Source organism: Echinops telfairi, unplaced genomic scaffold (genome assembly GCF_000313985.2).
Source record: "Echinops telfairi isolate 266 unplaced genomic scaffold, ASM31398v2 ScPeMD7_7457;HRSCAF=8495, whole genome shotgun sequence".
Classification (NCBI taxonomy): Eukaryota; Metazoa; Chordata; class Mammalia; order Afrosoricida; family Tenrecidae; genus Echinops; species Echinops telfairi.
The window spans coordinates 43,534,474-43,551,948 of NW_022111357.1; the positions used below are offsets into that span (position 1 = coordinate 43,534,474).

At 57.4% G+C, this 17,475-nt stretch overlaps 1 protein-coding gene across 1 annotated transcript in view; it reads left to right on the forward strand.

Moving 5' to 3' along the window:
• CFAP74 (cilia and flagella associated protein 74) overlaps positions 1 to 17,475 on the forward strand; it is a 67,789-nt gene that overhangs the window by 11,239 nt on the left and 39,075 nt on the right. The window contains exons 5-14 of the mRNA XM_045299229.1: positions 102 to 200; positions 2,012 to 2,116; positions 8,196 to 8,369; positions 9,484 to 9,594; positions 10,034 to 10,136; positions 10,885 to 11,042; positions 12,024 to 12,219; positions 13,279 to 13,344; positions 14,436 to 14,600; positions 16,689 to 16,862. Of these exons, the coding sequence (XP_045155164.1) occupies positions 102 to 200; positions 2,012 to 2,116; positions 8,196 to 8,369; positions 9,484 to 9,594; positions 10,034 to 10,136; positions 10,885 to 11,042; positions 12,024 to 12,219; positions 13,279 to 13,344; positions 14,436 to 14,600; positions 16,689 to 16,862 (1,351 nt within the window). The remainder of the gene's footprint in view (positions 1 to 101; positions 201 to 2,011; positions 2,117 to 8,195; positions 8,370 to 9,483; positions 9,595 to 10,033; positions 10,137 to 10,884; positions 11,043 to 12,023; positions 12,220 to 13,278; positions 13,345 to 14,435; positions 14,601 to 16,688; positions 16,863 to 17,475) is intronic.

Below are 17,475 nucleotides of genomic sequence, written 5' to 3' on the forward strand. Positions count from 1 at the left end.
GACACCCTACCCCACCCCAGGCACAACACCTTCCCTGACGCCGGGCACAGCGCAGGCTCTGGGAAAAGAGGCCATCCATCCGGTTCACATTTGATTTCCAGAGAGGAGCTACGTGCTTGCCGTCACCGGATCAGTCTCATCAGCAGGCAGCAGGCGGCCGTGGTGACTGAGGCAGCCCAGGAGAAGGAAGCCAACAACGTGTAGGTCTTGGCACCCGGCCGGGTGGCCTGGTGGGTGGTACATCCAAGTGACTGGGTGCCGTGCCCGTGTTTGTCACTGGCTCACATGGATACAGCAGAGCTTCCACCTGCTGCCCACAGTTACTGCCCGGACAGGCTGGGCCAGCCTCGTGCCAGTGTGGGAACAGGACCACGAAGGTGGAAGTTGGGTAATAAGCCCCGGGGTGACTGAGGAGATGACTCTAAGTGACAAGGCTAGCCCACCGGGCAGTCCCCTCGGGAACGAGTGCCCTGAGCGGCAGGAAGGCGCATGCAGAGGCAGGGCAGGAGACGCCTCCCCCAAGTGGGCCACACAGCCACCACGGGGCTCCTTCTGGGGCCAGGTGTGGTGGGCGGGGTGTGGTGGCACAGTGGGCAAAGCAGGGACAGATGCAGGGCAGGACTCAGCAAGGGCATAGGGACAGATGGGGTGGGCCAGGTTGGGCCAAGTGAGGCCAAGGGACAGGCCCGGGTGCACTGGACTGGGGTGGTGGCCAGGGCTGGGGAGAAGTCATTAGAACTGCTTTTGCCTGGGGCAGCAGGGTAGGTGGTGCTTGCCAGGATGGGCCACTAGGAGCCCGGTCTCAGCCAGAGGGAGTGAGGGCGGGAGGGCCAGTCATCCCCACTCAACACACAGTGCACCTCAGCTCACGGGGTCCCCATGGCAGCCTTCTGCGGTCATCGCTGTCGTGCAGAAGAGGAAACTCGGGTCCGGGGGCAAGGGGCTCCCAGCCCAGAGTCACCTTCAGACAGGGGACCAACAGGTCCTGGCGTGGCACTCTGAGCTCCCAGGCACTGGCTGTGCCCAGCTCTGTGCTTCGGGAAAGGGACTCTGGGGGATGGAGGGCCTCACGATGTCACAGTGGCAAAGGCCCAGTGCCCTCCCCAGGTGGATCCCACTGGCCAGGTATTTAGCAGAGCTGCTGGGACCACACTGCTGCTCCATTCCCTCTTCCCGGCACTGTCCTTGTCGTCCACACACAGACTGCCAGTCGCTGATGCAGAGGGTCCGTCCCTCAGCAGCCCCGCCTGCTTGCCCAGAGCATCGAGTGCTGGGTGTTGGCTGAAGCTGAGAGGAGGTGTCTTCCCTCACTCCCCACTGCAGATGGGTCTCCTCAGAATGTAACCCCCTGGGCTAATGGCCCCATGACCTTGGCAATCACACCATGGAGGGCATCAGGAGACAGGCAGGTTTACACACCTTGAGCCTCCATTGTGGACTCACTGAGGACAGGCTCTGAGGTTAAAACGGGCACGGCGTCAAGAGGTCATAACCACTGGGAACCCGGAGGCCTGTCCCAGCTTCTGAGCCACCCCACCCCTCATGTCATTCAACAAGTGTGCTTGCACACATGCACACCAGAGGCACACACACGCGCGCGCGCGCGCACACACACACACACAACTGAGCTGGAGACAGCACCACCTGCCATGTAGAGGACTTGCCAGTCAAGAGAATTGTTCCCCCGGTCCTTGGAGTGCGAGACTTGCCCAGAGCTAAGGTGATGAAGAGCCGGTATTCTAGTGGGGCCCCACGCCCTCTCAGGCCATGGATACCCCAAGGCTGTGAGCCACACGGCCTGTTCTCCCCGAGCCCATGAAGGATGCTGGGAGTGTTTAGATGAATTTCTCACTGAGAGACGAGAACCAGGCTAGGTGAAGGCATGGTGTAGACAGCGGGGTGGGGAGGGGGAGAGATTCTAGAGTGCACCTCTGCTACAGGACCCAAGGGACTACTGATGCGCACCTTGTTTTCCCACTTTCTCGCCTCCCCCCTGCACCTGCCCTCCCAGGGCCGCCGTGGGGCGCCTCCAGGCCACCTCCAACCGCCTGTGTGCTGAGCTGGAAAACGAGAGGAACCTGGAGTGCAGCATCATCTCAACGCTGCGGGAGCAGGAGTGAGTGTAGGGCGGGCGCGGGGAGCCAGCTCCCGGGTGTCCGCCTCCACTGCAGGATCGCCACTGGAGTGCTCCTGAGAAGCGAGAACAGGGGGACTCTGTCTCACTCGCCTCGGACACTTGGTCAGGACAGACCGACCGCTAGAGCAAGACAGCACGTTTGGTAAAACCAGGGTCAGGGAGCACGAGAGACGCCGACTGGGCAGGACAAACAAGTTATGAGCTCAGCTACTGACCCAAAGGTTAGAGGTCCTGCCCCCCCCACCCAGAGGTGCCTAGGGGGAAAGGCCTGGAGATCTCCTGCCGCAACATTGAACGGGCGGAGCAGAGCTCTCCTCCACACAGGGTTGCCTCTAAGTAGCTGACTGAGTGCGCAGAGACTTGGAGAAGCAGATAGCCACCACCAGGAGCAGGAGGCTGAGGAGCCCGGTGTGCCGCAGGTCCCCCGGGCCCGAGTCGGGCCCCTCTGTCCTTGCTTGGAGGCCTGGCCTCAGTGCAGGTCTCCCCTGCTAACCTGTAAGGCAGGAGCAGCACCACCTCCCCAGGCCTCCCTGCAAAGTCTGGAAAACCCACCTTTCTGCTCTTTAGACTCCAGGCTCTGCTGTCCCAGAACCCATCCCCTGCCCCCCACCCCCAACGGAGCCGGGCCACACCCACCCCAGCTGATCCTGCTGCGAATCAAAATGGACAGTCCCCCACCGGCCCCCTCTGAGAGCAACACGTCCCCGTTTCTGACTCAACTCCAGTTCATTCTTCCTCCAACCTGAAACCCTATGGCCCTCAGACTAATGGCGAAGGCCGCCACCGCCCTCTATGAAAAAGAGGGGTTAGCGGGAGCCAGGAAGAGCACTGAGTGTCCCGTATGCAGCTATCTGCGACCACAGGGAAGGCATGGTGGGAACTTGCTGCAGCCCTTGTTTTGAGCCCTGGCCCGAGGTGGGCTGAAACCCCCACTTTCCGGTCTGCGCTCAGAGCGGAAGACTCATCAGGCTCTGGACCAAGCTGTGAAATCCCCGGGGTGCTGCTTTTGGGGGGGTTGCTATGATTTTTTTTAAAAGCTTTTGTTTAAGTTTGAAGCAATTTCAACTTAGCTTCACCTCACTTCTGGATCCCCGGTGGTGCTGCCAGGTAAGCGTCAGACTGCTGACCACAAGGATGATAGTTCAAACCCGCCAGCCAGGCTGAGAGAGAAAGAGGAGGCTATCTGCTCTCCTCAGGATTGATAATGGGGTGAGCCCTGTCAAGGGCTGCTCTGAGTCAGCATCAACTCGATGGCAGAGTGTTTGGGTTTGAGATTGTCTCCCTGATTTGGAAACGTCATGGGGAGGGACCAATCTCTGGGGGAAAGGCATCACGCTTGGTAAAGCAGAGGAGGGTCTGGGGGGAAGTGGGGGAGCCTTAGGGAGATGGATCGACGCCACACGTGCAACAGTGGATGCAGAGACCGTCACGGTGTGAGGCGGTGCAGAGCCCTGCAGCATTTCATTCTCTTCTGCACGGGATCACGGGGAGTCAGGGCCAACGGAAACATCCTGCGGTCTGCCATACCAGGAATAACAGACCGAGAGGAATGGTACGGCATCCATCATCAACCAGGACAGCCAAGACAGCTGTGACTCAAAAATGCACCGGCCACTAAAGCTAGTGATGCAGACATGGGCCAATTCCACTAACGTCTCTACCTGGGATTGCTGAACCTGCAAAGACGCCTGGGTCGGTCTTGGCGATTGGAACGCAATCAACGGCATGTTGGACTCCATCCGCCCTGGTGGCCACCGCGCCAATTCTTCTCAACAGAGGCCTCGCCAACCGTCTGCTTCACCAAACATGTTGGCTCCTCTTAACAACCGATCCCCACCCATAATGACATCGACTTAGGGGATCTTCTGCTGTGATCCACAGCGATCTCGCTGTTGAGCTCCAGGAAAGGTACATCACCAGGCCTTTTGCCCTGGTTTGTTTACATGGGGAAGCTGTCCAGCATGGCTGACCCTGCGAGTTTCTGAAACACCAATGGTATCACTTCCCGTAGGACAAGCTGACGGGCTGTGCCGTGGGCCAGAAGTCCCTGCTGGGTGGTCTGTGCAGAGACCCCATGCCCGCTGTCCACCCTGGTGCCATGGTATCAGACCACCAGCTCCGCAAGTGAAGTCCGCCTCCCCAGCACCACTGTCCCAGTAAAACAGGGATCCTCCTTCCACGGCAGCTTCTCCCACCTGCATCCCGGCCTCAGCAGTGCTTTTCCAGCAGGGCCTGGAGCACTCCCTCCCAGAAGACAAGGGGGCTTCAAAAAGTTCGTGGGAAAATGGAGCTGAAAACTAATGGAATTTTTCCAGGAGCTTTTTCGCAGCCCCTTGGTATTCCAAAGCCTCGGTCAACCAAGGTCCCCCTGAATCCTCACTGGATACAATTAAGTCTTGCGCAAACAGATAGCAGATAAGACCTCCCCGGCATGTTATCATATAAAATATTTCCATTCCTTTTTCTACGGGAGGCCAAGGAATGTCTGGTATCTCGGCTTCACGCAGCATTCGTTTCTGTTGAGTCTGCTGAGGAGGCCAGGAGAACCACACTCGCTGCTTGAGTAGTGAGCCAGGGCTCCAGGGTGGCAGGTAAGCACCCCCAGGTATGTCCCAGCCTCTCTGGCTGACCCTAAGGTGAGCCAGTCAGCCTGCAAGGCCGGAGCTGCTGGCCAGGCTGCACAGGTGGGCTCCAAGAACACTCCTCTGTCCCCGAGACATGTTTGCTGCATCCATCTTGTCCGGAAGCCTCCTGTCAGGTCAGACTGTGTGCGTGGCCCCTTGGTGTAGAAGGCTGGGCTCGGTGGCAGTGAGACGTGGCTAGGAGAGGCCCAAGGAGAACTAGGTTCCCCTCAGAGGGCAGCCACAGGTTCATGTGAAGGGTCACAGGGCTTCAGGTGAGAGGTCACAGGGCCTCAGATGGGTCACGGACTCCAGGACAAGGAGGGCCAACCATATTGAATGGAAGGAAAGAAAAAGCCATCTCCACCGGCAAGGGAAGTTCAGGGGAACGAGAGGCTCGGGGGACTCAGCCTTGTCTAAATCCATACGGATGTCCCCATCCCTACCCTCTCAGGATCCAAGCAGTGCCGCCTGCCTGCCCCAGAGTCCTCATCAGCTGTTCACTCCCCTGCCCTTGTCGGTGAGCCACTTGCGAGACCAGAGAATGGGGGGAGGGAGCACCAGTCAATTAAGTAGTGGCTAAGAATTTCCAGGATGAAGGGCGCACAAATGCTCACTTGGAAGAAGCACCGCGAGTCAAGAGCAGGGCGAATACAGATCGTCCCACTCCGGACGTGCACGGAGGCCGACCGACTCAGGAAGAGATGGAAACGCCGCGGCAGGGAAGGCGCTTCGCAGCCCACAGGCCCGAGAAATAGAGTCAGTTATTTCAGACTCTCCCCACCAAGAGCCACAGAGGCCCTGTTCTTCAAAATAAAAGCTTGATGGCAAACAAGGACAAAACCAAGCAGGACAAGCGAGAGAACTTCCAGGCCAACCTCCATTGCGACGTGCAGATAGCCCTTAATGAAGTATCTGCCATCAGAGCTTCGCCGTGCATCCGACATGGGCACACCTTGACGCCAGGTTGGGGTTTATACCTGAGGCACCCACAGAAGCTCAACCTCACACGTTACACGACAAGACCCACGACCCACACCATGTATGCAGGGGGTTATTTTTAGGAGAGGTTTTAAAACGGTTCTCAATCATATTGTGGACATAGCGGAACATGCACCAGCCCCACAGTTTCTAGTGTGTCATTCAAAGTCATCGGTTGTATTCTTCACAGTGTGTCACCCTCCTGCACCCTTGCCACACCATTCACCACTACTGCCACACACTCAATGTCCCCTATGCAAAATGCTTCCCTTAAAAAAGGTTTGTTGTTGTTGTTGACCAAGTGGAAATAGATGTCCTTTACCTGATCAGGAATGCTTACGAAACACCTCGAAAGTATCCTGGTGGCACCTCAGTTAAGTGCTCAGCTACTGACAGAAGGTGGGGAGCGGTAGCCCATGGGAGAAAGGTGGGGTTCAGCTCCCTTCAAGATGCCAGCCGAGGACACTGGGGGGCAGTGGTGCTCCACCTTCCTAATGCTGACACGCTTTCATACAGGTCCTCATGTGGTGGGGACCCCCAACCATCACGTTGTTCTCGTTGTTACTGCATCACTGTCATTTTGATACTGTGATGAATCTGGCGACCCCTGTAAAAGGGTCTTCCAACCCCCAGAGGGGTCACGACCCACAGGTTGAGAACCGCTGCTCTAGGGGGCAGTTCTCTGTCACACAAGTCACATATGAACCAAAAGAGACCCTATGGTCTCTTAACAACTCGATGGTATATCAACAACAGCCCGTTAGCCCATTGCCATCGAGTTGATTCTGACTCCTATGGCGTAGTGGTTGTGCGTTGGGCTGTGACCTGTACGGTTGGCAGTTCTAAACCACCAACAGCTCTCCAAGGGAGAAAGACTGGGTTTTCTACTCCTATAAGTAGTTACAGTCTCAGAAACCCACAGGGGTCACTATGAGTCAGTAGTGACTCAATGGCAGTGAGCTATCATCCCTCTAGGACAGAGTAGAACTGCCCCACAGGGTTTCCAAAACACACACACACACACACACACACGGCATGCGAGTATTATGATTTGAATGGGTTTTCTACTCAACAATTCATACACATTTCATGTCTTTTGTGACACTGACTACAGTCCCCACGGTGTGACAGCACACGTCCTCCTCCCCCTCCGCGCGCTTACCATTTCCAACCAGCCTTCCTCCCTGTCCCGTCCTGCCTTCAGCTTTTTCCCTGGGTGGATGTCGCCCCTTTGATCTCAAAGGGCCCAGTTTTCTATGATCAAGGACTGCCCTGGTGGCAGTGGACATCTTATAGGCAGGCTGGTCTGTCGATTGGATGGAAGTTCAATTCCAGGCTTGAAGGTCCTCTGAGGGCCAGGGTCAATGCTCTATCTGATCTTCCCAGGGGCAGACACGTATTTCTCCCAAGGTGCCACAGGTGGGTTCAAACTTCTGACCGAGCACTAAACCACTGCCCCTCGAAGGCTCTTCCCTAACAAGTCAAAGTCTCCAGCAAACTCTCCACCGAATGACTTTTGAGACATTTCCTGCGGGAAAGGAAGCGGAGGGGCCTTCAGAAGGTCTATGCCAGCCTGGCTGGGGGTTCACACCTTCATAGGATCAGCTCTGGCCAAGTTCTCAGCTGCCACTGGGAGTGGGCTCATCTGGGGATGGTGACTAGCACCACCCGCCAAAAGACACCGATTCTCTGCCATTGGGTTGATTCTGACTCTTATTAATGACCTCACAGATGGGTTCTGAGGCTGTCAATCTCAAACAGTCAGCCTCACCTTTCTCCCTTGGAACCGCAGGTAGGTTTGAACTTCCTACCCTGCGGTGAACAGTCCAACGCTTACCTGCCAGCTGGTAGGAATTCCTGCATAGCTGGAAGTGTCTTGTTGGAAGGGGTGCTACCAGGCATGTGCGATGCCAGCCCATTCTGTCCTCAGAAGGAGCACTGTCAGCTGAGCACGGTGCTCTACCAGTGGGCTCGCACGGGCTGAGCGTTAACCGGGAACATCCCTGACTTGTGACAGGTACCTCAGGACAGACACACAGGGCATGTTAGAAGATGAGGTCTTGGATCTCAGCTCATGATCTGTGGGCCAGCAGAAGGTGGCCACAGTTCACATTCTCAAGTGCTGTCCTCAAGCCAGGCAGCAAATGAGCCACAGGTTGGTGGGTCTGTCCCAGACAGCCTGGCAGACAGGGCCAGAGGAGACTGACCACAGCTGCAAGGGAGGTGGAAGAGCCAGGCAGAACCCAAGTGGTGTTGGAACTGTGGGTGGAGGAGGGGGCTGACCAGCCAGTGGGGCTCAGGGGCCCCTAGGCGTTTGCTCAGCCCTACTACCACCACCTTCTGGCCCCTGGATGGATGGGCCACTGACCACCCAGCCCCACGTTCCCACCGCCAAATTCTGAACTTCTGGCCCAGCCTTTTGTCCACATGAGTAACATGCACCTCTTGCTTGCAAGGAAATCCATGTGGCACATCGAGATCCTGGAAGGGCAGCTGGGGGCCTCCCGCAAGGCCCTGGAGGAAGAGGAGGAGGCTGAAAGGAGGCGCCTCCAGGAGCGAGCAGCCCAGAGGCTCAAAGAGGAGAAGGCGACCCTCCGGAAGGCCAAGAGGAGCCAGCTGCTGAGGAACCGGTGTGTGGGGCCCCAGTGTCCACTGCCCTGTGCTGGCCTCACTGTCAGTCCTCTGGGGCAGTCTGCCAGCACCTTCCCGGCTCTCTCTGCCTCCCCACTCCCCACCCACCCCCTGGGGGTCTCCAGCCTCTGTCTGCCCCAGCATTCAACACTCCCAATCTCCTTCCCCCTAGACCAGCTGGCCCAAGCCCACCTGCCCTCTACTCCCTCACAGGCCAGCCACACTCCAGCCTGAGTCCCCGCGACTCTGGTGTGGCACTGCCCCTCCCTGAAAAGTCTTGGCAGTCAACAGCCACCTGGAGTCCCAGAAGCCAGGTCATCCCTTTGGCCCTGTCTCTCTCCTGGACACTCCCCTCCCTGCCCGCACTGGGCTGCTCTCTAAGCTTCCGGCACCTCTCTGGCTGCTCCTCCTCTGTTGGTCCCTCTTTGCCAATCAACCCTGAGGAACTGAGGGCTCAGTCCCCCTGGTCCTCTCATTCTTCTGGGATAGTTCCTGTCCAAGTTTAACCAGACCAGATGTTTTTGACACCCAGTGGCTAGCGAACCCATCTAAGATGATTTATCCCCAGCCACTGATACACCCCTCTACTCTGTACCACAGCCCCCAGCTCCACCGCACACATGTGCCCCTACCCCACCCCCATCCATGTCTGTTTCCATGTCCCCACTTCATCCAGTCACCTGACCACCCAGAGCTTTCAGCCTCTCCATGTTTGGCCAACCCCAGGCATGGACACCTCACCAGGCTCCCTTGGTCCCTCCAGAGACTGACCTAGCCCCACCCCCATCCCCACCCCTGCTCCTCCTCGAGAGCACTGCCCCTCCCGAGTGTCCTGCTCTTCCCTTTCCCAGGCCACTGTGTCAGTCCAGGTCCCTCAGCCCTTCAGCCCCCCAGTGGTGACTGGTCATATGGTATAAGCTCCGCCCAGGCCCAGCCCTGTCCCCCTAGCCCCCAGCCCTCGGCATGAGCACAGATGGCAGCCAAGGAGTGAGCAGGCGTCTGCCTCTGGCTGCACTTAGCCAGAGGTTCTTGGGGCGCTCTTTCTGGCCCACCACCAGGTGGGCCACCGCTCCCACGCGACTTCTTGTTTGGACCTCTTCCTCATCCCCGCAGCAAGTCCACGCTCTCCCAGAAGGAGCTCGGAATCCGGCACCAGAAGCTCGTGGAAGATGCCCAGAAGAGCCACAGGATCGCCATCAAGTTCCTGAAGGCCTCTCTGGGCAGGTGCGGCCTTCCCCATCCCTGTCCACGTGTTGGGGGCCCCCCTGCTTTAGCCCTTCCACCCCACACGACTCCCACCTTACTGAGGAGCGTGAAGGCCAAGGCGCTGGAGCTAAGCTGCTTACCTGTGTACTCTCAGAAGAGGGCCATGACAGACAGGGAGCCTCCCCGCAGCCCCCAGACAGACAGGCAGCCTCCCGCAGCCCCCAGCCCCATCGTTCCAGCGCCCCGCCAGGGGCGGAATGGCCCCCTTTGGGAACCACTAAGCGTGTTTGAGCCGTTCCTTGCACACCGGTGTTCAGTCCCGGTGTTTTCTTATTCGATCTTTTCTGTGGCCATAAGGCTGGTGACAGCAGCATCCAAGGGCCCTGGCCACTCTGGAATGACCGTCCCACCAGCATGGCCCAGGGCCTGCCTGGTGAGAGCAGCTCCCTTCCTGCAGAATCCGGGAGCAGGAGCAGAAGGCGGAGACGGAGTCCCGGGAACACCTGAAGAGGCGCATGGACGCCGTGCTGGCGCTGAAGAACAGCATCACCGCCAACCGGGTACGCCCAGCCCCCCGGGATTCCCCGAGCCCCCCCATCCTGACGCTCCTAGAGAATGGCGCAGCTCCGCCCTCCTGGGGCCCAGCCTTACATCCTCTAAGATCAGACACCCAGGAGCTCCAGATCAGGGGACGGGCCTTGTGTGGGAAGAGAAGGGGCCATCTACTAAGATGCCAAGACCGGAGAGGAGCTTGGCTGCGCTGTGGACCAGCGAGGGGCGGGGCGATGGGAGTGGGCGGGGCCGAGCTTGCCGCGCCGCTCGGGACCAGGTGGGGAGGGGAGGCCCTGCAGGGTCAGAGCTGGGGCTGGGCTCCGGCAGAGGTGCAGAACGCAGGGGTGGCCATGGGCCAGGAGCGACGACGGTTTTCACACACAGTCCACCGCAGGCATCTACGATGTCAGAATCAATCGAAGGAACAGAGACGTCGTGGTGTAGTGGTTATGCGTTGGGCGGCTTACCATGAGGTCAGCAGTTTGAAATCACCGGCGGCTCAGAGGGAGGAAGACTGGGCTTTCCACTCCCATGAAGCTGCAGTCTCAGAAGCCCACAGAGGCAGTTCTCCTCCGCCCTGCAGGGTCACTATGGGCCAGCCAGGACTCGATGGCCGTGGGTTTGGCGTTGTGTTGTTGTTCGAAGGAGAGTGTGTGTACCTGTGCAGGTGTGTGCATGTGTGCACATGTACCTGTGTGCCCTTGTGTATGTTGGTGCCTAGGCCAACAATGAGACCACGGTCTTCTCATGTCCCAGGAGACACTCCGGAAGTTCCAGGCATGGGGTCAGGCCCGGGCTGAGCTGGCCAAGCAGAAGACCCAGGCAGAGAAGGAGGCCATCCTGGCCCAAGGCGGGGATGCCTTCAAGCAGCTTTTCCATCAGCGCCGGCGCCAGGAGCTGGAGGCTCAGAAACGGTGAAGGGGCAAGATGCGGTGTGGAAGGAGACAGGAGACTCACTCTTCCTGGGCTCTCACTTGGGGACCAGGGCCTCATCTCAGCCCTGGACTCAACCTGACCAACCCCCCTTCCATGCCCAGACCCTGCTGCCACACTGTCCAGTGCCCAGAAGAGGGCTTTCAGAATTGGGGTCATTCACACAGGGTTTCCATGAGGCCCCGTGTGTGTCCCCTCCCATCCCCTTCCCACCTTTTACCCAGAGCTGCTTCTATTTGGAGTGCTTTTCCCTGGTGGCAAATGTGCCCACAGGTATGCCCACACTGCAGACACCTGCCTGTCTGCCCACCTTGAGGGGGCCTGAGGTAGCTCTGACACCCTTGACACCCTTAGCCTGACACAAGCCCAAACATGGGAGGCCCCCAGAAAGGGGGAGCTGGAATGAGCAAGGAAATGAGTGAGTGAGGGAATGAATGAGTGAGTGGGTGAGCAAGTGAGTGAGTGAATGAGTGAGTACATGAGTGAGTGAGTGAGTGAATGAGTAAATGAGTGAGTGAGTGAGTGAGTGAATGAATGAGTGAGTGAATAAATGAGTGAGTGAGTGAATGAATGTGAGTGAGCGAATGAGTGAGTGAGTGAATGAGTGAGTGAGTGAATGAGTAAGTGAATGAGCGAGTGAGTGAGTGAGTGAGCAGCCTCAGCCCTGCTTCTGCCCTCCGTGCGCCTCAGTCTGGGGTAGGGGCAGCCCCTGAGGGACAGGTTTGTCATGGCCACCTAGCTGCCCTACTCCAGGTGGCCAAGCCAGGATAGGCCCTGGGGCCTGATGTTCAGCCTGGCGGCCTCCCAGTTCCTCAGCCTGCCCTCATTGGAGCGTGGGGCTCACCTGGGTGTCATAGTTCCTGCCCCAGAGCCCGAGGTGAGGAGGGGGTGGGAGAGCCGAGCCGGTCCCTCAGCCAAGCAGCATGTACCCTGCTCACCACTGAGGCAGCGTCCTCCCCCAGGGCCTCGGAGGAGGAGCAGAAGCAGCGGAGGCTGGAGATTATGAACCGACTTTGGAAGGAGGAGGTCGAGAACAGGAGGAGGAAGCCACCGGCCCCTGCTCAGGCCACAGGTCAACGCACGCTGAGGGACAAGACCTGGTGTTATGTGGCTGACTTCATTGATGGCATGGCCACCACAGCCCCCTCACACCCGCACGTGAGCAAGAGGGTCCCCACACTTTCTGATCCTCACCCACATATATCTGGACATATATACCTGTCCAAATCATAGTATAAACCTCCTGACCAAAAGGAAAACAGAAGAAATGGCCCAGTCTCGCCCCCAGGTCCACTTCCTCCGGTCACCAAGTTGTTCCTGTTGCCATCACACAGAGATGCGCCCCCCCCAACTCTGCCCCCCTCAGCCCCTCCTTGAGGACTGCCTCCAGCAGTGTTGGGTGTCTTACTGCTCATGAAATTCCTCCAGAGTCCTCAGCTTCAGCAAAGGCTGCCTGTTCCGCAGCGCGCACCCTGCCCAGCAGGGTCATCCCGGCGTTAAGCGACAGAGCAACGGGCTCTTCCCATCAGACACAACCCTCCCTGAGCAGCCAGAGGCTGGGGCCCCACAGCCCTGGCCCCTCAACTATGGGATCTCCCTGAACCCCGAGACCGCAGAGGCCTCCAGCTCAGCCCTCCTTCACGTCTCGGGGTCTGAGAAGTACATTCAAAGTCGGAGAAAGCCATTCCCAAGCACAGCTGCCCAGGCCACCGCCCGCTCCTCCCCAGCCCTGTCCCAGGGCGCCCCCTACTGCCGGCCGACACACACAGCCGTCAGCCATGTCACCCAATGAACCCTAAAGCCCAGCTCTGGACTGCTGGAGTGGTTTGCATGCGCTTGCAGGACAAAGGGCGTATGTTGGGCTGCGATCTGAAAGGGCAGCAGTTCAAAACCACCAGCTGATCCTCTGGGGAAAAAAGATGGGGTTTTCCACTCCCACAAAGAGTTACAATCTAGCCACTCACCGGGCAGCTTTACCATGCCCTATAGGGTCGCATTAAATTGGTGGCAGCGAAATCAATCCTAATGTTGGTCTCTGCTCGCGTATTTGTTTGCACATTACCACTCCCCCAGCAGTCTTCTCAGGGTCAAGCAAACTTCCCGGCTAGAGGTGCCCCACAGTCCCTTCTGGGGGACCACAGCAGATTGTGTCAGCATCTGCTTGGAGCTGGGCTTTCTGGTGCCAGCTCAGGGCTCACCCACACCGCTCTTCCACAGCAGCCTGCCAGCCGGCCCCACTCATCGGCACCCGCAGCCCTGATGTCCCCACAGGACCCCACCAAGGTATGCTCCCCAGCCCATGCCCCCACCCCCACCCCAAGCAGTCTCCAGAAGCCCTTGCCATTACCTGACTCCCTGTAGCAGGACCAGGCAGGAGCCAAGGTCAGCTTAGTGGGAGGAGTTGTAAGCCCCTTAGGTCATGCACACCTACCCTCCCTCTCTCCCTCCCCATTTCCCCCCACCCTCTTCCATCCCTCCTTCCTGGGTGCCATGGTCCTGCCCTGTGCACGCTGTCAACGGGTGCAGGGCATGGAGGGAGAGCTAGTTTATTCATAGCCCGCTCACCTCTCTGAAGCCCTGAGGGAGCACCCACCCCTACAAATCAAGGTCATGGGCTCCAGCAGACAGTGGATGGCAAAGCCCAGCCTCGGCTTCCTCACCTCACCCCCAGGGGCCTCACTTGGCTGCTGATGCCCTTCCCAAGCATAGTTCCTTTCTCCCAGGTCCCTGCCTGCTCAAGACTTGTCCCCTGCCCGGAGGCCCCCACCAGCCCCTCTGTCCTTAGTGCCACACTTGACTGTCACCAGCAAGTCTCCCCTGCCCATCCACCATGATGCCAAGGCCCCAGAGGCACTGTCCTCCCCTCCATATCCCCCCTCTGTGTGTCTGTCCCTCTGGGAGGGAGGCGTGTCTACAGACACATCAGTGTTCCCGCTTCTTCTGTGGCCTGGCAGAGTCTCCCTGTCTACAGACGAGCGGAGGAAGGAAGCCCAGGTCAGAGAGCTGACAGCCGCTGCAGAGGCCACAGCGCGGTGTAGATGAGAACATTCTGCAGGCAGAGACAGACTGCCTGATGGGCTCTTGTGAGGCCAGTGGGGCATGTTGAACGGTGCATGGACGCTTTGATTTCTATTTTGAGCAGCACACAGTCCCAGTGCATGCCAGCATCTCAAGGGTAAAGGGACTGGAAGCACAGAAGGCAGCACCCCTGCAGGGACCAGATGGCTCTCAGCCTCTCCCTGGAGTACGGGGTCCTTTCAGAACAGGCAGGGCAGCCCAGCCTTCCCAGGCAGGCCCAGAGAGGGCCCAGGGACTGCAGGAGCTCCTGGCAAGGCCAACAGCCACAGGTCAGGCCTCTCTACCCCTGATTGTAGAATGCCGAGTATTCGGTGCTGTTCCCTAAAGTCCACCCGCTCCTGCAAACCATCTCCAGTGAATCCATGCAGAGTGAGCTCGGGGTCTACGCCAAGCCGGAGGAGGAGACGCTGGCCAAACCAGAAATCCCGGGACTCTGGGATGAAGACTACAAGCCATACCAGGTGACGGCCCTCATCCCCGGGCCCCACCAAGTTGAACACCTTTGGGTGTGGCTTCTCATTGGCTCTTGGTCTCCCACCATCCTCCCAGTCCTGCAGACCCAATGCAGGCCAGACTCAGTGTCTATGTTGTGCCGCCCACCCCCCACCCACTTCATACAGGCCGCTGTCCTGCCACCCTCTTCTCTAAACTGGGCTGACATGGCCCCTGAGGAAACCATGCTTCCTGTAAAACTTCCTGGAAACTTTTGATTTTTCTTCCTTTTCTTTTTTGCAAAGATCGTGAATGGCATTGATTTTCTTTTCCTATTTTCCCCTTCCCTCTTTCTCCCTCCCCGTCCCACACCCCTTCCACCCTGACCTCACCATCGTTTAAAGTCTGTTTCTTTTCGTGTGAAAACCATTTCTCTTATGGCTTGTTTTTTTCTTCTTCTCCGTCTGCAGTAGCAGCCGTGCGGTGTGTGTCTTTCTGGGATGGACTGTCTCTGCGGAGCAGCACAAAGGCTTCCAGATTCGCCCCGGGGCATGGCAGCTTCGTTTTGTTTTGTTTTGTTTGAGAGATGTGTAGTACTCGACTGGGTGTACCTACCGGACAGAGTACGGTCAGATTTGGAGTGACCTTCATCTTGTGGCTATTGTAGGTGGCGCCCAGATAGTGTGTAGATGGGTGAGCAGCACTTTGTCCCTATTTTGTTCATTTCTTTGGGGTATCTACCGAGCAGAGAAATTGCAGGCCTCCATTTACCCAATCTCGGTGGGTTTTCCACGGTGGCTCTCCAGCCTGCCCTCTCCCAAGCAGTCTAGGAGAATGGTGATTTCTCCACATCCTCCCCAGCGTCTGTTATTTTCCGGATTTGGGGATTTGTTTTGTTTAATTTTACGATCAGGGCCGGTGTGAGGTGGTAGCTCATCCTTGTTTTGATTTATATTTCTCTTAGCGTTAGTGATCGTGAGCACTTCTTCATAGGATGGCTGGCTGCGTGGGTGTCATCTTTAGTGCCTCGGCTGTGCGTGTCTCCTGCTCCCTTGGGATTCCGATGTGTTTTTCTTATGGAGATGCAACTGTTTGCTACTGACTTTCAAGGGTCACTCTTCACACAATGTATCGTTGCCCCCAAAAGTGTTTTCCCCATTCTGTGGGTTCTCATGGTACTCTTTTGATGAAGTTTTCCCCCCCCACCTACACAGAGAAGCCCTGGTGGTATAGCGGTTACTTATTGGGCTGCAATCCACCAGATCTGAATTTCGAAACCACCAGCAGCTCCTTGGGAGAAAGACCGGGCTTTCCACCCCCAGGAAGAGGCACAGTCTTGGAGACTGGCAGGAGCGGCCCTCCCCTGCCCTACAGGGTCACTATGAGCTGGCACCGACGTGATGCCAGTGAGCTGGTTTGTCTTGTAAATGTACAGAAACGGTGTGTTTTGAGGAAATTTATTGTGTCTGCCGTAGTGTGGGTGTTTTTCATGACATTCCATGGTGGGCCCTCCAATTTGCCTCCATTTTCTCATGGACGATCGTACAGCCCTAGGGTTGATGTGTAAGTCTGCCATCCATGTTGAGTTCGTTTCCGCACACGGTGTGAGGTAGGGGTCCTGTTTCATTCTGTCAAAGTGGAGATCCAGTTTTTCCGACCCTGTTTGTTGTAAACACCGTCCCCCAGTTAATGTGCTTTAGTAACTTTATCAAAAATTAGGTGTCTGGAGGTGCTTCATTTTATTTGGGGGCGGGGGAGGGCGTTTCTCTGTTCAGATCCATTAGTCTTATTATCTATCTTGGCTTGATTTCAGAAGTTAGGAAAGTCCCTTCCGCTGCCTTCTCCTTCCCAGAAGTCGGCCTGAATCCAGGACATCTGGGTTTTCCATGCCTTTGGCTTTTCCTTTTCTTCCCCATGGTTGTGGACCAGAAACTCAGGCGGGGGCTTCTTACGGGTCTTGACCGGGACCATGACCTCTCTCCTGCTTCTCTGGCATCTGGAGGGCTTTGGTTCTGCATCCGCTCCACTCTGCCACCTCCAAACTGCCCCTGCGGATCCCACAGAAAGGCCACAGTCCAAGCTGCAGCCACCGAGCCACACCTCTCTCTGTGAACCAGGTGCCTAAGGACGATGTGGACCGGAAGCCCGTAGGTGGGACCAAGATGGACAAGGACATCCTGGCCCGCACCATGGAGCAGCTGCGGAGTGGGGTGATACACAAGCAGGTGGTGTCTGGGCGTGAGTTCAAAGGTCGCCCCTTCAACAGCAAGCCTGAGCTCATTCACTTCAAGGTAAGCGCCTCCCCTCAGGGCAGTGCTGGCCATCAAGGAGTCCTTCTCCACCATCCAACATCCGGGACCTCTTCTCGTCGTCCGTGTGACGCGGATGAGGGCCTCCAGGGGTGCCATCCAAGGAGGATGAGGATGAGAGGGGTAGGGAGTGGTCTTGTCAGAGGGGCCTGAGGACCCACTGCAGAGGGCACACTCAGGGTGGGAAGCGTCCATGCCAAGCCGCTTAGAAGATGGTGCACCACCACCACCACCCCCCGAGCCTCAGTGGGATATTGCAGCCCCTTGCTGGCTAGGGCTCTCACAAGGGAGCAGGTTTTGACTACATACCAGTGAGCCCAGGAAGGATGGATATCAGCCAATGCAGAGTGGCAGGTGAGGAAGGTTAGGGGAGTGTGTGAGTCTGGTCACGTTAGAGAAACAAATCCACAGAAACTCATGGAAAAGAGAGAGTTTTATATAAAAGTTAATGCACATCAAGAAAACATCCCACCCTAGTGCTGCCCAAGCCCACAAGTCCAACATTAACCCATATGTCTGACACCAATCCACAAAGTCCTCCTCCATCTCACAAAACACACACTATGATGCCGACTGCAGGAGGAAAGCCGAATCA